The sequence below is a fragment of the Malaclemys terrapin genome, chromosome 1 (genome assembly GCF_027887155.1).
Source record: "Malaclemys terrapin pileata isolate rMalTer1 chromosome 1, rMalTer1.hap1, whole genome shotgun sequence".
In the NCBI taxonomy this organism is placed as follows: domain Eukaryota; kingdom Metazoa; phylum Chordata; order Testudines; family Emydidae; genus Malaclemys; species Malaclemys terrapin.
In genome coordinates this window covers 212,959,599-212,986,235 of record NC_071505.1, presented here as the reverse complement: position 1 = coordinate 212,986,235, position 26,637 = coordinate 212,959,599, and the positions used below count along the sequence as shown (strand labels likewise).

At 40.2% G+C, this 26,637-nt stretch overlaps 1 protein-coding gene across 6 annotated transcripts in view; it reads left to right on the top strand.

Moving 5' to 3' along the window:
• The window catches only part of CNKSR2 (connector enhancer of kinase suppressor of Ras 2), a 355,628-nt gene that overhangs the window by 173,908 nt on the left and 155,083 nt on the right, over positions 1–26,637 (top strand). For 5 of the 6 annotated variants that reach the window (XM_054006250.1, XM_054006260.1, XM_054006241.1 and 2 more), the window contains one exon: positions 3,379–3,447. The exons of the other annotated variant lie outside the window; for it this stretch is intronic. In XM_054006250.1, coding sequence (XP_053862225.1) covers positions 3,379–3,447 — 69 coding nt within the window. The remainder of the gene's footprint in view (positions 1–3,378; positions 3,448–26,637) is intronic. 6 annotated transcript variants of the gene reach the window in all.

Below are 26,637 nucleotides of genomic sequence, written 5' to 3'. Positions count from 1 at the left end.
CATCAGATTTTTGCACTGGAACTCTGGAAATATCTCATGCCAGATAGAATAGGAATGAGTGTGGGGAAGGGGCAGGTCCTCCATAGGACCTGCAGCATGCAAGCTTTCCTTGGACCTTTGACCATTTCTTCTTTCTCTTGCTGCAGACAATGTTGTTGGGCTGTATTCTATAATATGTCTGTGGTAGGATCTCTGTGAACCACCCTTCCTGGAAGTAGGAGCAACATAAGCCATTAAGGAACTTGAAGACTCAGTCAGGGTTCTTACAAATCAAACCCACAGCTCTCAGCATCACAGGTGGAATAAACTACAGTTCTGTGTTGGTGCAGGAGGGTTGTGACATTTCTGGGAGACATAAGCAAAAATGAGAGAAGAGTTTTGAAATTTGAATTTCTCTTAAACTTGAACTAAGATATGCAACCTACTCAGTCTACAAATTACTGGGTTCTTTTATTTCACAAAGGTGAAGATAATGAATTCCCTAAGAATCTTGAGATTTCATTCCTACTTTCCTCCTTGATGCATCGATATAATTGTATAGTAGCAGAGTCCTGTCAGGAGGAAGCAAACACAATGTTTTTTTAAATTTGGTCTTGATCAGTTTCATGCACTGAAGCTCTGGAGGTGTTAAGAAAGCTTCAGCCTACCAGTTGGATATGGACATTCTACTACTAATGGCTAATAAAGTTTTAATGAAGAGTAAGCTGTTAGCATCTTTCAAACATATGGTTGTTAGGACCATGCATAATATGGAAAGACGGGCATCATACTGGTGTACAAGAGGAAGCATCTACAGATTCTGGAAGGATTAGTGCCTATCATTATTTGGAAGATGTTACCGACCATTTTTCCATTGATAGTTTTCAATCTGGGATGCTACTGGATTTCTAAATGGCAGTGGCAGTCAAAAAATCTCTTTACATCTACATATGCCCAAATGTTTTTGATCTTTTTTTCTGAAATGGAGCATTTCATAGCTATTGTAACCTCTAGTTAGGATTTATGCAATACTCTTTCCATGAAGCTACCCTAGAAGACCACTGAGAAGCTGTTTTCTGTGCAAAATACAGCTACCTATATACTTAGTATTGCAAAGCATGCGGTGCATATTACATTTGTTATCCTTAACCCTGCAATCACCTGCTAGATGTGATTCAAGGCTTTGATGTCCATCTATACAGCCCTCTGTGATTTGGATCTTGGCAACATTAAAAGCCATTTCTCTCCCAATATACCATTTTAGCAGTTAAAATTAGTTGGGCATTTCTTCTATAAATCTTTAGATTAGCACTCAGAGAGAATGGAGTCACATTCTCCATGGAGGGTCTCTTGGCTCTGTACTGTGTTTTCTCTGGTGCTCCTGCAGAGCTAGAATGTGTTAACCTCATGGTTCAAGGCTTATCTCTTTACTCAGACTTTAGCTTGAGAGTAATGATTATGTTGGATACATTGAGGCACGGTGATGGGTCAGGCATGAGTATATCGCATGGGGAGGTGAGGAGGGAGTTTGTATATGGTGCAAAGAGACTGTCTGGTGAGTACATTTTTACAATTCATAATATAAATATATAAGAAAAATGAGAGACTTGATTCATTAGTTGAAAGCAAACCTGAACTGATCATTGTTTGCAAAATTAAATGTTTAATTCTCTGATGAGTATCCTGGTAAGAGATTCAAAAGGAAATATTTTCAAACTGGTGTCATGTTGTGACATGTATCAGTCCAAACACTAGTGCTTCAAGAGTGGGATCTTTGCTTTTTTTTTTCTAATAATCACCATATGAAGTTCTTAGAAAGTAGTTATTTATAAAGTCCCCCCTCTGCTTTCACTAAACTAAACTGTAAACGGAAATATTCATCAGTGCAGGTGTCTGTATTAATTCCTACTTGAAAAATCAGCCAATCACAAAATCAACAACCCTCTAATAAGAGGAATGCAATTATCTCTAGTACTGAGAGACTTCAGTGAGTGCCAGAACTTCAGTTTTACATATTATATGCAAAATGGCACCTTCACTTGCACAACACTATATGGGTTAGTCTGTGATTCAATGAATGGCCCTCTTCCCTAACACCGCTTCTTGAAACACACATATTTTTCTTGGACATCTCCTGTCCAAATGCTGACTCAGCTTATTATGATGAAATCTGCATGATCACAGCAGAAGGGGACAATGTGACTGCAAGAGGCAAACATTTTGACAGACAAAATGGTTCAGTTATATTGTTATGATTAAACTGAATTCTGGACTTTGGGAATATTACATTTAGATCATTTCTCTTTTAGTAAAGCCACAAAATGATAAAAGTGAATGTGTCTAATTCTAGTTGCTCAATACAAAAATGTAGCAACTTTCTGGAGTTCTTGGGGGATAGATCCTGACACTTTCATACTGTGGCTCTTTGATTCTTCTTTTAATAGCAGGAGAAGTTCTGTATCTGTGCAGAGCCCAGTTGAAGTTGGTGGGGCTCTATCTACAGGCTATCAGCTGCAGACAGGGCGGGAAAAGTCGAAGAAGTTTTGCTTTATAGAAAGCTTAGTGTAATTGTTTTGCACCAAGAGTAATTAGTCTATTGCAAATGTTAAAGAGACAAGGTTGGTGAGGTAGTATCTTTTATCTGACCAACTTCTGTTGGTGAAAGACATACTTTGGGGCTCCACAGAGCTCTTCTAAGACAACACCGTAAATATTAAAGGTATAAATATGAGAAATAGAAAAGTTTTTTAAATGAGGCTGTTATTTAGAGAAGCAAAACTACCACTACTAATTCATCTTTGAAGGTATGGATTTTTACAGTATCCCTCTTCTAGTTACATCTCTAGCAACCAATAATAGTTCAGAAATATAAATTTACAGTTTATCTGTCTTATCTACATGGCCTGGATACTGATTGTATCCGCATGCAAAAAATATTGATTTTTTCTGAAGTTCACTTGAAGTATTTGTTTTAATTAGATGAGAACATGAAAGACATAGTGTTGCAAAGTATATTTATGAAGCTGTTGTCCATTAGAGCTCTGGCACTCTGAGCATTAGCAGAAGGTGGACCTCTAAGATTTACAGATATTAGATGGCTTAAAACGATTGGTCACTTCTTAGTATTAAAAAGGCATCCTTAGAAACTGGCTAACCTTTGATAATATAAACATTGCTACCTTTTTTAACATTTGACTGTCTTGCATACAATTATACAGAATATTGTCTCAAACAATGATGAATGACTTAATTAAAAATCTTTTTTTATTGATTTACTTCATTGGAGAATGTAATTATGAATCTAACCTGACTTACATAGCTTAGCAATCTTACTGCTGAAAGAGAGATGGTGACCAGTAAGAACTGTCTTCTTTATCATCTCTTTTATTTTAAATTCAGTCACCTGCAGATCGGTGCAAGAAAATCCATGCTGGAGATGAAGTGATTCAAGTTAACCACCAAACTGTGGTATGTATAAATATGTTCTGTGTCAATTGGAGATAGAGGTGCACTGGCATATCAGCATGTATACAGAAGAAATCTGTAGAAATGTTTTATATTTTGCTAAACTACTAGTGGGTTTTACATGCAAGTTTTTTTTTTTTATTCCCTGCCCTCTCCCCCACCTTCCAAGTGCACTTAGTTTGTAACAGAATCACACAATTTCTGGGACAGGAAAATATGTGGTGTTTGTACTTATCCTTTATCATCTGAATAAGGAAGTATTACTTCACACAACACACAGTCAACCTGTGAAACTCTTTGCCGGAGGATGCTGTGAAGGCCAAGACTATAATGGGGTTCAAAAAAGAACTAGATAAGTTCATGGAGGATAGGTCCATCAATGGCTATTAGCCAGGATGGGCAGGGATAGTGTCCCTAGTCTCTGTTTGCCAGAAACTGGGAATGGGCGACGGGATGGATCACTTGATGATTACCTGTTCTGTTCATTCCCTCTGGCCAGTGCCAGGTGCCCCACTGTTGGAAGACAGGACACTGAGCTAGATGGATCATTGGTCTGATCCAGTATGGCGATTCTTATGTTCTTATGAATATTATGGAAGATGTTGAATTATCTTAGATAGCTGAGGTTCTGGATAGCCTAGGGAATTTTCATTTTGACTAGGCATTATCAAATGACACCGTTCTGTTCTGTGTGATAGAAGTTTTGGATAGGAGAGATTCAGGTAATTTGAATGGTACTACAGTTGCAGGCTAAAGATTGACATTACAGGCTAGGAACTGGAAAGCTTCTTTAATTTAAAATTTAATAGAATGCACCCAGCCTATGTTTGTGTGCCAGAAAAAAAAAAAGGTGCATATATAGTTACTATTCTGACTTAATCTAACCATTGTTGATACACATCATTTAAATTTTTCAAAATTGGAAAATTAGGAGTAAAATAACCATTAGGTATATCTAATAATTCCCTATTATCACTACCAAAATTGAAGTGCTGTACATTAGTTTCTGCTGATCTTATTTAGGACTATTAAACTACTGCAATCTAAAGAAAAATCTCTTAGAAAAATAGGTTTTATGATAAACATCTTCTTGTATCTTGTAACATAAATGAAATATAATTGTAATTTAAAAAGGTACACTTTGTTTTCCCATGTATAGGCTATCTGTCTTTCATTAAGAATAGTGAAAATAATATATTTTAATGAAAAAATATTTGTGCAAACAATTTAACTGACCAAAAAAGTTTCTAAAATGTTGTTAGTACAGCAATGGTTTGTTAAAAATATGTTTCTGAATTCCTAGTAGGGTTCCATTTATGGCTTTGGGAACTGATGAAATTGTACAGTACGTCAGCTCCTCTGCGCAACTCATTATAGTATTTCATTATGCCCTCCAGCTAAATTTGATATAAAATATACTGTGCATGTTTGAAAGTTAACTGATGAGGTGCTACCTTTTGTGCTGGGGAATTTAAATTCATAAACCTAACCAGAACAGGGCAAGGTGGATTTTTTTCTTTGTTGTTTTTGATCTGTGGAATAACCATTTCAATTTGGATTATTAATTTCAACTATATAAAATGCTAGAGCAAGGTGCCATTATACATACTGTGACAAAGTTCCTCCTCTACCTTGGTGGGTCCTGCACTTATTGGCGGATTTGTTCACTTCACAGATTCACCCTGTGGGTCAGGAAACAGTCCAGAGACCTTCCCCTCTGGTAGAAGCTATAGTCCAGGTCAATTCCTCCTGTGTTTGATCAGGAATTGGGAGGTATGGGGGGAACCCGGGCCCGCCCTCTACTCCGGGTTCCAGCCCAGGGCCCTGTGGACTGCAGCTGTTTAGAGTGCCTCCTGGTACAGTTGCACGACAGCTACAACTCCCTGGGCTACTTCCCCATGGCCTCCTCCTAACACCATCTTTGTCCTCACCACCGGACCTTCCTCCTGATGTCTGATAACGCTTGTACTTCTCAGTCCTCCAGCAGTACGCCTACTCACTCTCAGCTTCTTGCACACCTCTTGCTCCCAGTTCCCCACCACCACCACCACCACCACACACTCACACTCACTTCCTCTCCTCTGGCTCCCTGGCTCCTCTTGGTTTGACTGGAGTGAGCCCTTTTATAGCATCAGAGGGGCCTTAATTAGAGTCAGGTGCTTAACTGCCTCACCTGACTCTTAGCAGGTTAATTGGAGTCTGGTGGTCTATTAGTCTGGAGCAGCCCCTGCTCTGGTCACTCAGGGAACAGAAAACTACTTATCCAGTGGCCAGTATATCTCCCTTCTGCTACTCTGCTGTTCCCAACTGGTCTGGGTCTATCACAATACACATACATTGTGAGTCCTTTCTTTATTTTTACCAGCTACAGGAAGCCAAAAAAACCCTTCAATCTTTAAAAGCTTTTCATATCAAAACTATATTAAAATCAATCAAAAAGTATACAAGTCCTAAGAAACACATCAACAAGCACTCAGTCTCTAGACTGGAATGAATGTTCTTCCTATTAATTTTAAAGGAAGTTGTCACCAAATCGCTTAGTCAGCTCTAAAAATTTCAACCATCTGATTTTCGTGCCATATCTGTACTCCCTTTACTTTGTGGTGAGGGCAGATTTTTACTTGTTAATAATATGACAGAAATCTTGAGATGATCTTTTGGTATCTAAGAATCTTAGTTCATATGATTCAATTTCTGAAAGTTCATTCCCCCTCCCCTCCTCCCCCCGCGAGCAATAAACCAGGTACCACAAACATGACTTTTGAGGTGTATAATTCCTTTGCAATTTATATAATAGGAAATTGATGACGTAAAAATAATTTACAATTTTATTTTGTATGCTATAACATACAGTATAGAGTATATGTATTGCATTAGAATAGTACATTTATTCAAAATCTAGTTTCTGGAATATAAAACACAGACTTTTATTGCCTCTACAATGTGTTCTGAGGCAATTGTCATCTTTGGTGTTGTAGCCAAATGGCTTATACACATTTTCAGCATTCCAAAATAAGTGCCATATATACTCGTTCATAAGCCGAATTTTTTTAGTAAAAAAGGAAAGCACCAGAGAAGGGGGTCGGCTTATGAACGGATATAGAGAAGGAGAGGTGGGACACAACCCCTCCCGCCAACAGAGGGAGCAAGGAGAGGCAGCACAGCAAGAAGGGAAGAGACGGAGCCAGAGTCTCTCCGCTCCTGGCCACGCTGCTCCCCCCCGCAGTCTCCGGGACTGGCAGGCTGCAGCCGTGCCGCTCGGCCCCGCCCCCCAGAGCAGCCTGTGGCCATGCCGCTGGAGCACACTGCGGCCGTGCCACCCGGCCCAGCCCGCTGGGACATGCTGCGGCCGTGCCGCCCAGTCTGGCCCGCTGGAGCAGGCTGCGGCCGTGCTGCCCAGGCTGCCAGAGCAGCTCCAGCCAGGTCAGAGACATCCTCCCCTGACCCTCCCCAGATAAGGTGGGAAGGGATGGGATGGGGAGAGTGTGGGGGTCCCGGGCTAGGGGTGGGGTCATGTGGGGGGTGATCACAGGGGTTACTCCCCTGACTCCCAGCTTCTTCCTCCCCCCAACAAATTTCCCCACCAGTTGCTGTCCTGGCCCGTCAGGGTAAGCAGCTGGCGCGCTGGGACACTTTGTTTACTTAGGTTTACCTCTGCGCCTGCAGACGCTCGAGGTAAACAAACCATGTTGACCCACCAGCGGCTTATCCTGATGGCCCGGGAAGCAAAGTTTGCTGACCCCTGAATTATAGAGTTGGCTTATAAAAATTTTCCATTTTTACTTATCCATCTTGGGGGGGGGGTCAGCTTATAAATGAACCGGCTTATGATCGAGTATATATGGTACTGCTTGTCCCCTGATGACAAATGAGCACTTTTGCTGAATACTGAAATGCAGCTTCTACATTGCCTTTCTTATAAGTAAAACGGGGCCCTCCACTTGACTGGGATTTGTAGACCCACAAGACTTGGAGTGTTGAAAATATGTAAAACCCATTTGGCTACAACACTAAAAGTGACAATTGCTTCAGACAATATTGTGGAGGCAAAAAAAAGACTCTTGTCTCCTACAAACAAGATTTCGAATAAATGAAAATTTTAAAAACATAATATTTTCTCTTTCTGTTTCTCAGAGAGAGAGAGAAAGAAGATCATGGGTGCAGTGATTATATAGATATGTTTTATTTATTTATTTACTGTGGTCTCACTGCACCCAGGATTTTTTTCTTTATTTTGAGGATTAGAAACTTACAATATGATAAGCATCTATCATCCTGTCGGTGGTATCCAATACTCCAGTTCACCTCAAAATATATCCTATTTTGTGTCCCCAGCCATGATCAGACCGCTGTGCTAATTACTGAACAGGCTGATATGTGTCCTGAAAAACTTGCAGTCTAACTGTGGCGAGCCGTTTTGCTCTGAAAACGGATAAATAGATCAATTATATTTTCAGCTTTTTCCTCATTTGGAGGCTCAGGTATCTGAGGATCCTACACACTGGATTTTCCAGTCTTTCTGTTTTTTTAAGCATCTGTTTGTTCTCACTTATTATATTATTAGACAATTGAGACTGATGGTTCTGTTTTTCAGCTTGCTTCTGTAGATCATCTCTTACCTATCCCTTTATCAATCCTGAGTCCTTTTCAAACCCCTCTTTAAGGTTAAAATAAGTATTACCAAGTCATTGGAGATTTACAATAGAACTATAGATAAATATTATTAACCTATAATTGTAATTAATTTGGTACCTTGCATGTGGGAAACCTAAACATAACTTTACTTAAAAGATTCCTTTTAACGTTAGCATAAACTGAAAAATTGAGCAAAATGTTGAATACTTTTTGCTTATGTTTTTAAAAATCAATATTACATTTTCAGTGCTAACTTTCGTGCTTCAATATGAGAATGAATATAAATTAGGGAAAAGAAGATGTTAATTTATAACTCTGCATAATGAACAAGATTTTCAGCTAACTCCTGACACAAAATCAGTATTTTAATCTTGAGAAAGCTTCTTCTTTGCAAGTGTCTGCTGATTTTAAAGTAAACAGCATAACAAACTGGCAAAGCAAGATAAATGACTTATTCATGCTTATTTTCATGATACATGTTCCAATTAATGTGTTCTTATGCTGAATGTCAAACCATTCTTTATTGGCATCCTCTGTACAAGTGCTGGTATTTAATGCATATGGTTATTGAATTTGGCACGGGAATCAAAGGGTCTAAAGTGAGTCATGATTCTTTATGCTATATTGCTATGAAACCTACAGAATACAATACAAGCCATTTTTTTCTGGCATAACCACTGGAATTTAAATATTCTTATTAACGTTAAAAATGAAGTTTAAATTAGTTTAGAAAATATGTTAATTTGCAATTCAGAAAAGCTTCCTTGTTTATTGTAGTCTACTGAAATTAAATAGCTACAGAGAGTTCCATCAATGAGATATTTTGCCTTACTATTGCAGGCTTGGATCTCTGAAGTATTCTAAGGTTTAGATGCTCATCTCTCTCACTGAAATTCAGTGGATTTTGGGCTCCTCATTCTCTTAGGTGTCCTTGAAAATTCCAGCATTAATCTCCATAAAATGCCTTATTTTTGTACAAACGTTAAAAAAACCAAACATAGCAGAATGTTTATAAGGTACCAGTGCTCAAACAACTTTGTATTTATTATTCAAGCGTGTTCCAAGACAACCCTTCTTACACCCCTTGATCAGCCAAAAAGTCTTGGGAGAAAGGTTGCTGATGTCTCTCAGGAAACTGTTATTGTACACAGTTAACTCTAGAATTTTGGATATGTCTGTTGTAAAACTATATTTTAGGTTTGTAAAGGAGAAACCACAGGAGTATGTACTGACAGCATAAGATAGATGAATAGTTGATGATTGTTAATCAATCTCCTGTGAAGTGGAAGTATTTTCTATAATTTGGAAATGTCTTTGGCATATTATATACAGTTCTGATAAAAGGTTGAATTGACGTGTAACAGTAGATCTCTATATTTTATGTATTTTTATTAGCTAAAACTCATCAGAAAATATGTGCTAGCATTTCTGACTGTGTCTACCAATGGATGTCAAAAACTAGGGCAAATTTAACTAATTAGTGGACATTAGAGAGGCAGAGTGGATGAGGTAATATCTTTTATTGGACCAACTTCTGTTGGTGAGAGAGACACTCAGGCCTTGGCTACACTGGCGCTGTACAGCGCTGCAACTTGCTGCGCTCGGGGATGTGAAAACGTCCCCCCCCCCAGCGCAGTGCTGTACAGCACCAGTGTAATCAGTGCCTGCAGCACTGCACGCTCGCTCACAGCACTGCAAGCTGTTCCCCTCGGAGAGGTGGAGTATTTGCAGCGCTGCGAGAGAGCAGCGCGACTACACTTGCGCTTCACAGCGCTGCCGCGGCAGCGCTGTAAATTCTGAAGTGTAGCCAAGGCCTAACTTTCCAGCCACACACAGCTCTTCTTCAGGTCTGGGAAAGGAACTCCCAGCCTCACAGCAAAATGCAAGGTAGAACAGATTGTTTAGCCTAAGTAGTTAACACGTATTTTAAGGGATCATTCAAGGTAGAATTGCCTGTTAACACCTCTGCAATCATAGGACAAAAAGAGGGGGTTAGTGGGTAACAAATTGTGGTAATAAGCCATAAATCCAGTGTCTCTGATCAGTCCATGATTTTTGGTGTCTAGCAGAGATTTAAGCATCCAGGCTTGTCTTTTGAAAGTATTGTGCAGTTTTTCTTTAAGGATGAGGACTGAAAGGTCAGATATAGACTGATTGTTTTGTGAAAATCATTCACCTACAGGTGATGGAGTGTTTTTGTCTTTCATCGTTTTCCTATGTGAGTTCATTTGAGAGCGTAGAGATTGTCTGGTTTCACCTACATAATTGTTGTTGGGGCATTTAGTGCACTGGATAAGATATTCCACGTTGTTGTGATAGGCACGTGTAGGGTCCATGAATCTTGAAAGATATGTTGTGGGGGATATTGTTCATTGTAGCAGTGAAGATATGTCTTCACTGTTGTTGTAGCAGGGTCTGTTGCAGCTTTGAGTTGGTTTGTCCTGGTCTGTGAGGATCTTTCTTCAGATGTTGAGCATGGACAGGTCGGAGGTTGTTTGAAGGCCAGAAGTGGGGGGTTTAGGAAATATTTCTTTCAGGCTGGGATCCCCACTGAGTATGCACTGTAGTTGTTTGATTGTAGTTGTAGGGTTCCAGTGTGGAATGGTAGGTGACAACTAGGGATTTGCAGTCAGAAGGGGTTTTATTTCTGTATTGAAGCAGATTCTCTTGGGCTATTTGGGGTGGCCTCTTCCATGATGTGATATACTTCTTTAGAGGAGTGTCCTTGTCTGAGGAAGGTGGTTTAAAGTGTGTTAAAGTGTATATCCCGGACTTCCTCCTCAGAGCATATTCTGTGGTATCAGAGGGCCTAATCGGTAGATAACCGATTTCTTGTTGTGTTTGGGGTGGTTACTGGGTCTAGGATGGTAGGTGTGGTGATCTGTTTGTTGGTGTCTATGGGGTTCCATTGTTGAAGCTGATTGTGGTGTCCAGGAAGTTGATGCTGGTGTGGACATGTTCTAGAAATAGTTTGATGGATGGATGGTGATTGCTGAAGTTGTGGTGGGAATCTATGAGGGAGTTTAAGTTGTCTGTCCAGAGAATGAAAATATCATTGATGTATATCACTGGTGGACAGTCTTATGTAGCGGCTAATCATTCCTATATACTTACTACACACAGTTACCGTTTAAACTTTAACTTGGAGCAAGGTGGTACATAGATAATAATAATAATTAATAATTAATACCTAGCTCTCTCAGAGCATGTTAGCCAATCTAATATGGGAAACTACTTTTGGATCACATTGGCCAAGTCAACAGGCTTTGGGCTGTGAAAGTTGTTTCATGTCTTCACACAGAAAATTGACACATTCTTAATAATAAATCCCTCATGGCTTACAAGGTTTAATCAGAGTGTAAACTATCCTATACTTTCATGCACCATAAAACATTTAATCATTTTTGCCTTTGGAGATAGGTATATAGTGAGTTTCTAATACCTGTCCAGCTGTCCCCTCATAAAATTAAAGAGTGTTAGTATTAAGCTAAGTTCAGTGTACATTAAAGTTTCTCTTCCACTTGTTAAAGAGCTATTCGGGGAGTGATCCCAGTTTTCCTGTAATTTTAACATAGGCTCTTTTTCAAACAGGTTTTCTCAGAAGTTAGCAGTACGATTTGGGCATTGAGAATAAAGCCATCCACTTATCTGAAATTAAGAGATTTTAATAATTTTGTTTTCATTTTGTTGCAGATGGAGCAAATATGATGCATAATTGCTTTAAAAATTCTTGTTATGGCTAAAAATACAGTGCTTTTACCAGAGAAGTGTCAAATTGTGTTAAGAAAATAATAATAATAACCTCACAGATATTTGTATTGCAGTACGTGCTGTGACATGTAATGCACTTTCATTTCCCCAGACCTTCTCAATGCTTAAGAAGTTAAATTTTTTGAAGTTGAGTGAAGTTTAAGTTGTTTGGACCTATACTATAAGCTTCCAAGATCCTACCCAGTAGAACCCAACATCTATTGTTGTTCCACCCTGATGGATTACGTTTGCATATTCTGTTCTAGTTCATCCATATCTATGTGTTGGATGAGCTAAAAGGACAACATCAGTTGTTTAGTTTGAGTTTCCATTTATTTATTTATTCTCCATTACCAGTTATAGAGTGGTCCTCTGATGTTTTTGTTCGTTTCTCCTGTGGAAAACTTTAGTTTCTTTTACAGTTTTTTAAAGCAGCTGTTGCAGTTCAACTAAACAACTAACAAAATCATCCAAAGCACAGGTCTTTATCTACCCAGACAACTGTTGGGCACAGATTATCCAATAAGTTCTTGGAAAGTATTGGAGACAATTTTTTATTTTAGACGTTGGAGAAAGCTACTAGGGTGTAGAGGCTCTTCTAGATTTGATTTTGACAAATAGGGAGAACTGGTTGAGAATTTGAAAGTGGAAGGCAGTGTGGGTGAAAGTGATCATGAAATGATGAAGTTCATGATTCTAAGGAATGGCAAAGAGGGAAACAGCACAATAAAGATAATGGATTTTAAGAAGGCAGACTTTAGCAAACTCATGGGAGTTGATAGGCAAGATCCCATGGGAAACAATCTATGGGGAAAAACAGTTCAAGAGAGTTGGCAATATTTCAAGGAGACATTATTAAGGGCACAAAACAAACTATCCCACTGCATAGGAAAGATAGGAAGTATGGCAAGAGACCACCCTGGCTTAACCAAGGGATCTTCAATGATCTGAAACTGAAAAAAAGAGTCCTACAAAAATTGGAAACTAGGTCAGATTACAAAGGATGAATATAAACAAACAGTACAAGCACGTAGAGATAAAATTAGAACGGCCAAGGCACAAAACGAGATTAAACTAGCTAGAGACATAAAGGGTAACAAGAAAACATTCTACTGATGCAGTAGAAGCAAGAAGAAAACCAAGCACTGGGTAAGCCCATTATTCAATGAGGGGTGGGAGGAAACAATAACAGAAAATGTGGAAATGGCAGAAGTGCTAAACGACTTTTAGTTTAATAGCATATGGACATGTAACATGGTGAACACCAGTGAAAATGAGATAAGATTTGAGGTTAAAATAGGGAAAGAACAAGTTAAAAATTACTTAAACAAGTTACATGTCTTCAAGTCAACAGGGCCTGATGAAATACATCCTAGAATACTCAAGAAGCTGACTGAGGAGATATCTGAGCCATTAGTGATTCTAGTTGAAAAATCATGGAAGATGGGAGAGATTCCAGAGGACTGGAAAAAAGGCAAATATAGTGCCCATCAATAAAAAGGGGAATAAGGACAACTGGAGGAATTACAGACAAGTCAGGTTAACTTCAGTAACCAGAAACATAATGGAGCAAATAATTAAGCAATCAATTAGCAGACATGGAGAAGATAATAAGGTGATAAGTAACAGTCAGCATGGATTTCTCAAGAACAAATCATGTCAAACCAACCTAACAGATTTCTTTGACAGAAGCAGTAGATGTAGTGTATCTTGACTTTAGTAAGGCTTTTGATACTGTCTCGCATGACCTTCTCATAAACAAACTAGGGAGATACAACCTAAATTGAGCTACTATAAGGTGGGTGCGTAACTACTTGGAAAACCGTTCCCAGAGAGTAGTTATCAGTGCTTCACAGTCAAGCTGGAAGGACATATCAAGTGATGTCCTGCAGAGATTGGTCCTGGGTCCAGTTCTTCAATATCTTCTTCAGTGATTTAGATAATGGCATAGAGAGTACACTTATAAACAGTTTGCAAATGATACCAAACTAGCAGGGGTTACAAGTGCTTTGGAGGATAGGATTAAAATTCAAAATGATCTGGATGAAATTCAATAAGAACAAATGCAAAGTACTCCACTTAGGAAGGAACACATATAAAATGGGAAATGACTGCCTAGGAAGGAGTATTGCTGAAAGAGAACTGGGGGGTCATAGTGGATTACAAGCTAAATATGAGTCAACAGTATAACATTGTTGTGTAAAAAAAAAAAAAAAAAAAAAAGGGGGCAAACATCATACTGGGATGTATTATCATGAGTGTTGTAAGCAAGACACGAGAAGTAATTCTTTCAGTCTACTCCGTGCTGATTAGGCCTCCACTGGACTATTGTGTCCAGTTCTGAGCACCACCTTTCAGGAAGGATGTGGACAAATTGGAGAAAGTCCAGAGAAGAGCAACAAAAATGATTAAAGGTCTAGAAAACATGACCTATGAGGAAAGATTGAATAAATTGGGTTTGTTTAGTCTGGAGAAGAGAAGCCTGAGAGGGGACATGTTAACAGATTTCAAGTACATAAAAAGTTGTTACAAGGAGGAGGGAGAAAAAATGTTCTTCTTAACTTTCGAGGGTAGGACAAGAAGCAATGGGCTTAAATTGTAGCAAGGGAGGTTTAGTTTGGACATTAGGAAAAACTTCATAACTGTAAGAGTAGTTAAGCACTGGAATAAATTGCCTAGGGAGGTTGTAGAATCTCCATCATTGGAGGTTTTTAAGAGCAAACATCTGTCAGGAATGGTCTAGATCAGCAGTTCTCAACCAGGGGTCCGGGGCCAGTGTTAGACTCGCTTGAGCCCAGGGCAGAAAGCCAAAGCCCTACCACATGGGGGGGATTTGGAGGATGGCGTGGACTGCACCCTCAGCAAGTTTGCAGATGACACTAAACTGGGAGGAATGATAGATACGCTGGAGGGTAGGGATAGGATACAGAGGGACCTAGACAAATTAGAGGATTGGGCCAAAAGAAATCTGATGAGGTTCAACAAGGACAAGTGCAGAGTCCTGCACTTAGGATGGAAGAATCTCGTGCACTGCTACAGACTATGGACTGAATGGCTAGGTAGCAGTTCTGCAGAGAAGGACCTAGGGGTTACAGTGGATGAGAAGCTGGATATGAGTCGACAGTGTGCCCTTGTTGCCAAGAAGGCTAACGGCATTTTGCGCTGTATAAGTAGGGGAATTGCAAGCAGATCGAGGGACATGATCGTTCCCCTCTATTCAACGTTGGTGAGGCCTCATCTGGAGTACTTTGTCCAGTTTTGGGCCCCACACTACAAGAAGGATGTGGAAAAATTGGAAAGAGTCCAGCAGAGGGCAACAAAAATGATTAGGGGGCTGGAGCACATGACTTATGAGGAGCGACTGAGGGAACTGGGATTGTTTAGTCTGCAGAAGAAAAGAATGAGGGGGGATTTAATAGCTGCTTTCAACTACCTGAAAGGGGGTTCCAAAGAGGATGGATCTAGACTGTTCTCAGTGGTACCAGATGACAGAACAAGGAGCAATGGTCTCAAGTTGCAGTGGGGGAGGTTTAGGTTGGATATTAGGAAAAACTTTTTCACTAGGAGGGTGGTGAAGCACTGGAATGGGTTACCTAGGGAGGTGGTGGAATCTCCTTCCTTAAAGGTTTTTAAGGTCAGGCTTGACAAAGCCCTGGCTGGGATGATTTAATTGGGGATTGGTCCTGCTTTGAGCAGGGGGTTGGACTAGATGACCTCCTGAGGTCCCTTCTAACCCTGATGTTCTATGATTCTATGACTGAAGACCAGGGTCCCAAGCCCCACCACCCAGGGCTGAAGCCGAAGCCTGAGCAATTGCCCTCCTTGCAACCCCTTAACGCCAGTCCTGGCTTTCATATGCAGAAAAACAGTTGTTGTGGCACAGGTGGGCCGTGGAGTTTTTATAGCATGTTGGGGGGGCCTCAGAAAGAAAAAGGTTGAAAATCCCTTGTCTAGATAATACTTAGTCCTCCTTGAGTGCAGGGGACTGGAGAGAAGACCTCTTGAGGTCTATGATTCAAAGCCAGTTTTTCTCCTAAATGAAAGTGCTTTAGCTCAAGGCCTTATAAGTCTGGCCTTAAGGGAAATAATTAAAAAAGAAATTTGGTCCCAGGTGGGTTAGTGGAGTATTCAGTCTGCCTGAGAATTCTAAGAAGGGGCTTGTGAATCTTCTGCCAGCCCATCTGTGCAGTTGCTCTGTATTTCTTTCTACTTCATTTCTCTTCCATTTTAGCCTTCAGTCCTTACTTCCAACCATAACCCCTGCTAGCAATGTCAGATGAACAGACGCCATTGTGATGAGCATGAATGCCATTATATGTAAATATGGCATTTGTGTATATAAAATGAGAGCGAAACTAAGTAAGATCAGACTTGGTCAGAAATTGGACTGGAGATCTTTAGAGGAAAGAATTGAAGGAATTGCTGACTGTGATACAGTTGGAAACCCTCTTCCCCTTCAGTCAGTACATGACTGGAGCCTTGGCATTGCCTTGGGAACACTGCACTCTCCTGGATGTCTTTTCGTTCAAATGAGATGTAAAACAGAGATCCTGACCATGTGTAGTCATTTAATATATCCAATAGCATTTTTCATAAGTGTGTTTCTCATTAATCCCATTGTCCTGGCTGAATCCCAATGTGGACAACTCTATTATGTATAATTCTTCTGTAATTTACCTTTGTAATTACATATTTTGTTTTGATTACTATTTAAGTAGATTAGGGATTTTTCCCTTCATTTCACTTTGGAAAAAATGTTCTATAGTGGTCATGACTCAGGGCGGCTGCTGTGTTCCACTGAATGATGCCTATATATATATAATATATATATATATATATATATAGGTATTAGTCTGTATACTCATTTGGGATTTTTCTGTACAGAAGGTTCTGAATAAATGTAGAGTACTAATAATGTATGTTGCTGTACAACTGTTTAGGTTGTGCTACATTTTGAGTTCAAGTAATAGTGTTTCTATTACAAGAAGAAAAACTCTGTCCTTTATATAAATTATCCCCTGAAGGATGTGGCACATTATATGAATTTGCACTAAGAATGCTATAATTCTTCACCAAAAGCATTGGAAGAACCTTCCAGGACTATGAAGGTGTGGGCTATCTAGTACTTATCAGGTGATGACACAATATTGTAGTTCCTAACTGTTAGATGGCTTATGCTGTAAAGTATTACAAGGTGTTGCTGTGGTACACAGTGTGATGGTCATACCAAAATAGTAGTAATTGGGAATTTGTGTTGCTTTTTGAAATGAAAATACTGATGATTTTTTTAATAGAATTAGATATTGGTTCTCTGGTGATGATTCTCTAATACCATGTACATATAATGTCACCACATAAATATATAATAAAAATGTTAAGGTACAATAATTGATGTATTTAAGACAGTTAAGTTGTAAGATTCTTGGGGCAAAGACTGTCTCTTTGTGCTGTCTACAGAGGTGAGCAGAGTGCTGGTGCTTAACAAGTAAGAATACAGTGGTCACAATTTTGTACCTAAGGAAGAAACTGTGTACTTGGGAGGTTCCCTGCTCTCTTCCCTCCTCCCCTCGCCCCCCCGCCCCCGGCTCTGTTGGGATTCGATACTTCTGAACTCCTTTATGCTTTGAATTTGTCAATCAGGTATCCAGCTGACAGGTACTGCATACATTACACAATGTTGTTCGACTTAAGTCCAGATCTACAGCCTCACTGCTATTTAACTACCGTGCCTTCTGAACAAAGATATTTAACCATGATAAACTGCATTGTGGTTTTGCATAAAAGGACAAAAGTTTGAGAATTTTGGTTAGGAGCACCAAGATAACTTAAACTGTGACCTGGGCTCAGTTTGAATATAGATCTCCAGAAGAATGTGCTACCTTGCCTTTTTAAACACATTTAGACATATAGTTTTTTTATTTGTATATATATATATATACACATGTATAGATAATTTTTATATGTCTACCTCTTCTCTCATGTTATGACATAGGAGACACGGCCAGACGGTGCTATGGTGCCACCAGCTGGAAGCAAGGAGGAAAACTGAGACCCTGCCCCTGCATGATATAAGCCTCTGCCAGACATGATCCCTTTAGTTTGCTTTGCCCCCTTTGGAACAATCACCCAAGTTGTTTCTTTCTCCCTCCTTCTGCCTCTCCGCCTCGTCCTTTATTTCTCTATAATAAAGGGGGGAAATAGAGAAGAAAAAGAGGACTGCCCAGACACTTCCCTTCCTATTCCTGATCTCCCAAAGCAACCCTACAGCAATCATGCCAGGTCCACCCCCCACCTGCTTTGGAACATTAGCGCCACCATTATGGAAAGCCACCTGCTGATGTTTCATCGGATGCTTGTGTTAGGGATGTATTTTCTCAGGGGGACTGAAACCTTCCTAGTTCCTCTCAATCCTCTGTCAGAGATTAAGCATCTGCTCTTACAAAGAGGTTCTTCTAGGTCTGTTGTACAGAAAGATGCCTATTTACATATCTACATTTTGTATGACAACTGATGCTTCTTTCATGTCACCCACAGAAAGGGCCATTACCAATTCATTATCTTTCCAGCTGGCCTGTCTTCCCTTCTCCCCTCCTCCCCCCCGAGTATATGTGAAGATCCTAGTGATGCTGATCTCCAGTCTTTGTCATGAGTGGACGTTTGTACCCTTATCCTTGTTTGAGCTCTTTCAATCTCTTGCCTAAAGGAGTTTCAGTAGAGTTACCTTTTGCAGCACCCCCATTTTGGTCTGATCCTGAGCTCTCTGCTATGAAAAGCTTTCATTTCCCGAGACAGACTCTTGTTTCTTGTTGAGCACTCTGTTTGTTGACTGTCAGGGCCTCCTCCCTGGTTCTTGCCAGTGCAACCTGGAGTTATTGGGATGCTACTTAGCCTGTGTGGACTTAAGCCCAGATCCACAAAAGTGTTACATTGAAACCAGGGGAAGTTAGAGCCTAAACCCCTTTGTGGATCTGGGCCTTAGTCCCTTGTATGTGGCTCATTTTGGATTCCGGTAGTTCTGTGGAGGCCCTGACATCCCTGGTTCTCGTACCTGATGAGTGTCAGAAATTTAACCCCCATCCCTTTTATAAGTAGGGTCCCCTTATTGATTTGAGCTGTGAGACTCCTCTCTTCCTCCCAGATGCTTGCAGAGAACTTGAATCTTCTCTCACGGGCCAGTGCACTGCTCCCACCTGCCCCATACACAAATGATTACATGGCTACTGAATGGAGTTGCTTCCTAAGGGAGACTCCTAGTGGGAAACAGCTTGGTTAGCAGCAGAAAATGTCTACCTCACGTACTCTTAGGACTTGTTGGATCTTTTCAGCCTGGTTGAGTCAAGGAATATCACTGCCCTATTACGCTTATTCTGGCATGTTTTGGATTTTCTAATGTCAGGCTTCAGCAAAGGTGTCAGCATCAGTGCTCCCCATTTGCATACCTCTGCTATAGTGGCTATTCAAGGCCTTATTGAGAGCAGGGACATTGTTCTACATCCCTAAATTGAGAAGTTTTTTCCCGTTATCTCTACAGAGTGGTGGTTCGTCTAGTCAGTCCTCAGCAGCACCTAGACTTTGCCTTGCAGGTCTGATTGGGAGTACCCTTCTGAGCCTTTTGGGCAGGCTCCTTTAGCATTACTTTCTTTTAAGGCCGTTTTCCTTATTCTGGTCACCTTTGCCAGGTGAATGACTGAATGGAACTCAGTCGTCATATATTCATTTTACCTGCAGCTCTTTCCAAACAAGGTGGGTTTTTTTTGCTTCCTCCAGAATTTATTCCTAAGGTGATTTCTGAATTCCATGTGAATGAGCCCATTGTTCTCCCTACTCTTTGCCCAAACGCGGTGTCTCCCTAGATAAGCAGCTGCATTTGTTGGATATTGAGTTAGTTCTGAAGCATTCTTTGTCATTTGCAAGAGTTTAGACAGTTGTGCCCTGAGCCACTGTCACTAGGTAAGTCTGACTGTATTCTGATAGCATGTGATCAAGCTGGTAAACCTCATCCCAAGGTAGTAAAATGCCATTCAATTAGAGTCTCTACATCGTGGACAGTGAGACCTGAGGCATTTGCTTTGGATGTGTGGAAGAGAGCAACCTAATCTTCTCCTCACCATCACTATCAACTAGTTATCTCCACTTCTTGGGCTGCCTTTGCAAAGTTTGCTAAGAGCAAAAAAATTAAGCTTGCCTCTTGGGCATCTGTATCCTTTATCTGTCCATGACTCCTGTGTCATAGGGTGGGAGAAGAGAGAGATGTACAACAAGGGAAAATTACATACCTGATAATTGTGTTTGTCATAGTCTCCTCTTTTCCCATCCCACATTCCATCCTCCTCCTCTCTTGGGGAATCACTGGTACTGTCTGTACAAAAGTTAGAGGAGGAGTATTCTGGCAATATTCAATCTTTTGTTCTGTCTGTCTTTGCATCTGTGCTCTGGAAGCATCTTTCACTAAAGGGACAGTGTGTGCCTGAGGTCTACAGAAAGAGAAGTGGTTTTTGCATTTCTTTGCCTCTTTGCTTGCAGTTGGAGGCAGCATGAGACTCTGTCTATGATTCCTGTTTCACAGGATAAAAGAGGAGACTGCAACAGTTACCAGGGATATAATATTCCCTTTTCTTCCCTTTTTCAGTGTACTGTATATGTAGGTTGGTTTGTGTGTATGGATGTATTTGTTGCTTTACTGTGCATGGATAGCTATCTAAATAAATATGCATTCATCATCCTGAACACTGAAAACCAGATACAGCTTTCTCCCCCAGTTTGTCTTGAGTATGTACATGGATTTACAAGTCTTTGCACCATTAACACCAGTATAAATGACAGCAGCATCTGAATCTAGCCCAGTGTTAAATAATAAAAACCTTTAAAATAATTCATGCTAAAAATGGTTGGAGAAACCATGATTTCCAATCCTCCTATATGGGCCAAATAAAGAAATAAAAAAACCCAAACTTTTGTGTGTGAAATCAGAGATTGTCTAGACGAGGAGTTAGTTCACAGCAAGATGGGGTATAAATCGACCCTAAGCTAGCCTGGCATGCACTAAGTGTTCATGTGGACCCTGCTGCTGCGCACTAAAAGTTGTCTAGTGTGGCTGTCCAGTAGATTGGGCCTCCTTAAAGTATTTACGGTACTTTAAATTAGGCACATGCATAATTCATTACTTTCTTATTTCTGTGCAGTAAGAAGTAAATGTAGAAACAGAGTAAGATGGTGATGATGATAGCTCTTGCAAATGTAGCTTAAAATTGTAAGCAAAACAAGTTAATACTTTACCATGGGGATAAAAATCAATGTAGAGGAATTCTTTAATCAATCTTAGGGCAGGTCTTCACTACGGGGGGGTTGATTTAAGATACGCAAATTCAGCTACGCGAATAGCGTAGCTGAATTCGACCTATCGGAGCCGACTTACCCCGCTGTGAGGACGGCGGCAAAATCGACCTCCGCGGCTCCCCATCGACGGCGCTTACTCCCACCTCCGCTGGTGGAGTAAGAGTGTCGATTCGGGGATCAATTGTCACGTCCTGACGAGACGCGATAATTCGATCCCTGAGAGATCGATTTCTACCTGCCGATTCAGGTGGGTAGTGTAGACCTAGCCTCAGTTGATTGAAGCCTAAAAATATAACTATATCTCAGCTGAGTGCTGTACATAGTGCAGTTTTATATCAGTTCAGTGTTGTTGTTTTTTACCTGTCTCATGTTCTGTGGCAGAGAGATTCTACTGGACTTCAGGGGGACTGAGCAATATAAAAATACTAAGGTAGCTATAGGCTTCTTGATTATGAAATGTTAAATGAATATGCAGTCTAAGCATCTCTTTCAAGGGTAGCAGCATCTGTGGGCTGTAGTGGTGCATGCGGTTATCTCAAGTCAATTTTTTCATGCTCTAAGAAAGATTATGTGGAAAAATATCCCCCCACCCCAACATCTCGGGGGAGGGGACATTTGCTCAGACTTCAGGGAGAATATAGTGTCCCTGGAAGGCAAATGTGGGGGAAGGAGAATGAAAACTCAGACCCCCCCAAAATGGAGAAGGGTGCATGTCGAAGCCATGCCCTCCCTTCGGGTTTTGCTGCATCCTTTTGGTTGGCTAAGAAGGTTTGTGGTATCTGATTGGCTCCTCCCTGGTAAGTTATATCTTTCCCTGTGCATGTTTTTGTGGATTGGGAAGGATTTTTTTCCCACTAGGTGAAATTAGCTGAGGTCTTGTGGGATTTTTTGCCTCCTTGCAGCATTGTGGAGGCACAATTGGGGCACAGACTGGGATTTAGAAGCCTATTAAATGAAACTATAGAAATGTGTAGTTCTTGCAACTTGTGGCAATGCAGTGCAGGTAAAGGCTAAAAGGTGCAGCTCCCAGAGGTAAATAAGACCAATGATTTGAAGTTGTGGACCTTGTACCTGTAAGGAGAGGCCTAAAGACATTCTATAGCCCATCCCCACAGAGGAGGAAGGGTAGGGGACTCAGAAGTGAACTGAGTCCTGGGAGGTAGGTTGTGGAGGGTCGGGTCTACGTTGAGTTACTACTTAGGCCTGGTCCACACTAACCCCCCACTTCGAACTAAGATACGCAACTTCAGCTACATGAATAACATAGCTGAAGTCGAAGTATCTTAGTTTGAACTTACCGCGTGTCCAGACGCGGCAGGCAGGCTCCCCCGTCGACTCCGCATACTCCTCTTGTGGAGCAGGAGTACTGGCGTCGACGGTGAGCACTTTAGGGATCAATTTATCGCGTCTAGACAAGACGCGATAAATCGATCCCAGAAGATCGATTGCTTACTGCCGGAGGTAAGTATAGACGTACCCTTATATGGTGGGAGCCCTGTAACCCTCTATTGGACCCAGTTAAATGCTGGGTATGTGAGATGAGGGGGCATACATCACCTCTACCTGGTGTTACTTTAATAAAGTTGCAGCCTGCCTCTTAAAATCCACTGTCGTGTCTCTTTTGTTCCCCCGAGTGTCCTGAGGAAACTATTGGAGTGAGAATGACTCATGCCAGCACATAGGAAATCTGGCACTGCTTTAAATCTGGCACTTCAAGTTTTAAACTCCATTTCTGGCAGCAGTTTTAAGACTTTAATCAGAGAACATACAGTACACAGCCACATACACGGACTCCTATAATGGAGGCTAAAATAGGAATATGAACAATTTTCTATCACTTCCGTGCAAGTATCCATTCACTTGCTAAGTGTAGCTTTTAAAACAATGTGTATTCAAATCAGTGAAGTCGACCTCTTTCAGGTATCCCTGTTTCACCTACCTTGCAGCTTAACATGAATGTAGTGATTTAATTGTTCAAAGATGCACTTAAAGATTTCCTTTTGTCTTTTGTCTGAGACAAAAAAATAAAAAATTGAATTAAAACTTCTACGAAACACTGTAGAGGTGAAAAGTCAAAGTTAAGGGTTATTGCTGAATGAACAATATCTATAATGAGTAAAATGTCTTTAGAATTATACAGTTTTGCTTCATTATTAATTTATTTCATTTATGAGGTCTAGAAATGTTACTATATCTACCATCACTCTTCTCCTGAAGGATAGTTTTATGCTTAGGCCACGAGTTCCTAGTTTACACTTTCCTGTTGTGCCACAGACTTCCGGTGTGTCCTTGGGCAACTCACTTAATCTCTTTATGCCTCAGTTCCCCATATGTAAAATACATATATTTTCCTAAATCACAGGTGTTGTGAAGATAAATCTATTAATCTTTGTGAGGCACTCTGATATTACATTGATGGGAGCTGTATAAGTAACTGGAGCGAGTAAGACAATGAAATCAATTAGAAGTCCTGTCAGCTAGGAGTATGGGAACACAATTAAATAAATCTTATGATGATGGAATGTTGTTTTAGTGTGTAAAGCACGGTACTCTGTGTCAGTATACACCTGGATTCTATTATCAGCTCTACTCATGACTGTGTCCCCCCTTGGGAAAGTCACTTAATTTCTCTGTACTTTGGTTTACCCATTTGTAAAATGAGCATAACAATGCTTACTTCACAAAAGCGTAATGATATTTAATTAACAAATGTTTATAAAGCACTAGGAGATTATCAAACAAAAGATGTGATCTACTTCAATATAGTTTATATGCAAGCTATGTTGGTGTGGTGGTGTTATTTGAGGCCATCACTCTTTTGGTTATGATTAGATTTAATAATAAAATTAACACTGTGCATGTGTAGTGGGACTTTTAAAATCATATTTAACATTATTTCAAAGTCAAACTTCTTCATGTAGGGCAAGTGATGTATTCCTCATTCAGAATCACAGGGTGTATAAGCATAGATGTTTGGATAAAAAAAAATTATAGAAGTGTGGAGTATTTATTATTCATTACTGGTGACGAGCTAACCTGAAAAAAATCAGAATATGGAATCTGTTGATGCTTCTTTAAACTTTAGGCAGCCGCCCCTTCCCAACCCTATAATGTATTCTGGAGGAGGTAGTCCTGAAGCATTCTATTCTTTTCCAGTGTCTTCAGAAGGGATGGAGGGAGGAAAGGTAAACCTATTGTTTGCTTCATTCTTTCTAGATTTTCACATGACTGCCAGCTGATATCCTTCCCTTCTGACCTCTTTTAGGGAAGTCAGTCTGCTTATTTACCAACCTCATGTAGATAGTTTAAGGTCATGTTATCAACCCAACCGTTGGCAGAATAAAAATGCTTTCTTTTTGTTTTGTTTTACCACCCGGATGACTGTACATCAGACCATTTTAACTCAGCAGCAGGTTACTAATTATTTGGGTAATAATTTCATAGATGCAATGTAATGTTTCATGCATAATTATTTATTAATTTTTTATTCATTGTGAGGAGAGCAATCTGACCATTAAGATAATTTGTTAAAGAGTTTTTGAATTGCGTAAATAACTGAAAACTATTTGTGTGAATGGAGCCCTTCCCTCCACCACATAAATAGTTTTTCTTTTTATTTATAAGCTCACAAATATTGAAGGAAGTCTTTTGATCAGTCACAAGCAAAATTAAAGAAAGTTAGTAACATAAGCGCTTTGATTTCCTTCAACAATAGGTTTTAATTAAATCTTTTGGTAGAATCAGCATGTTTGCTAAGCAGGAAAACAGTATAGAAGGCCTTACAGCAGTGGTGGGCAACCCGTGGCCCATCAGGGTAATCCACTGGCGGGCCGTGAGACAGTTTGCTTACATTAACCATCCACAGGCACGGCTACTTGCAGCTCCCAGTGGCTGCTGTTTGCCGTTCCTGGCCAATGGGCTGTCGGCCGTGCCTGCGGACAGTCAATATAAACCAACTATCTCGTGGCCCGCCAGCGTGTGGCCCATGGGCTGCAGGTTGCCCACCACTGCCTTACAGTTTATATTTAGCAGGAAAATATTACTTTCCTCCAAAAATCTAATGACATCACCAGTTTTTCTTTTTCTGTAGATTAGTAACGAGTTAACATAAATGCAAAAAATATAGTCCTCCCATCATGGAGGCATTGATTACTGCTAACCCTCTTCCTTAGCCAGACTAAGTATATCTATGTTGGAAGAAGGACAGGAGACTCTCAATGAGGTTTAATTAGGCTACAACTTTATTCTTAAATATCTGGGAGTACGCAGCAGATAAAAGTGTATAGTGCAGTTAATTCCATGATCATTTTGATATATACCTGGGAGGCTTCTGTATATATATATATATATATACCTCCCCCTTACCTATCCTGGTCCCCAGCCAACTTGCTGCTGGGACCTCACTATCCCCACCCGCTCGAATAAGGGTTTAGGGGGAAGGCTATGTAGGAGGGATGGGGTTGGCTTCCTATCATGTCAATTTTAGGAGTCCCAAAGCTCCCCATTTTTGCTCCTTTAAAGAATACCTCCTTTAAATCCTTTACCAATCCATTTTATCTGAGCACTGTATCCCTGCCCTAACTCCAACCTCCAGCCAATAAATGTTGTAATGTGAATAAGACTACCAATTTTTTTTAAAAAAATGCAACAGCTCATATGCCTCTGTTGTTTGAGATATTCTTGCTGAATTTCTGGAACTTTAGGTAATTCAGTGCTGTCATCTGCCTATATCCTGTGGCATCCCTAAAAATGCTCCACTTGGGTCCTCGCATTTCTGCTGAGCCTGTAAATGTTTTTGTGGAGATGCCCTGGCTGCCCTGCAGTACTATGCATGAGAACAGGTGCTTCAGAAGGTGCTGACATAGCTTTTTGAGGATGTGGAGCTGGTTTACCATCTGGCACTCTAAAGGAGCAGAAAATCAGCCCCAGTCCACAACTCTTTCAAAATGCCAGAAGGATGGAGGGAAGAGGGATTAGAAGACTGGCAGTCCTTTGCCCCACAGATAATTTGATTTGCCATGATAAAGGGCAAGGGAGTAGTTAGACTCTCTCCCGTTTTACTTTAGGAAAGGAGATAAAGAAAAGAGGGCTGCTAATATCAATTTTCCTAAAGTGGCATAAAGAGGCGAAACCTCAGAGAAGATTTTGTAGGAATTGTTTGCACTATTATTTATTTTCTGTAGTATCCACAGTGTGCTAAGCTTTAAGGAAGTCTCTTCTTGCATGCATGCCAAATGTGAAGATTTTAAACAAAGCTATTTTTAAATGATCAGGGTACAGAGTATTTTTCATATCCAGACAATTTAAGATTTTGCTAACTTTCTGAGGTGAAAAAAAGTCTCTGGGCTAAGACCAAACTAAAAAAAAATGTTTTATCAAATTTTAACAGCAACTGAAAATAGGAATTCAGAATAAAAATATTAATTTAGACTGTGGTGACGCTATAACCCAAATATACCTACTACAAGCAAG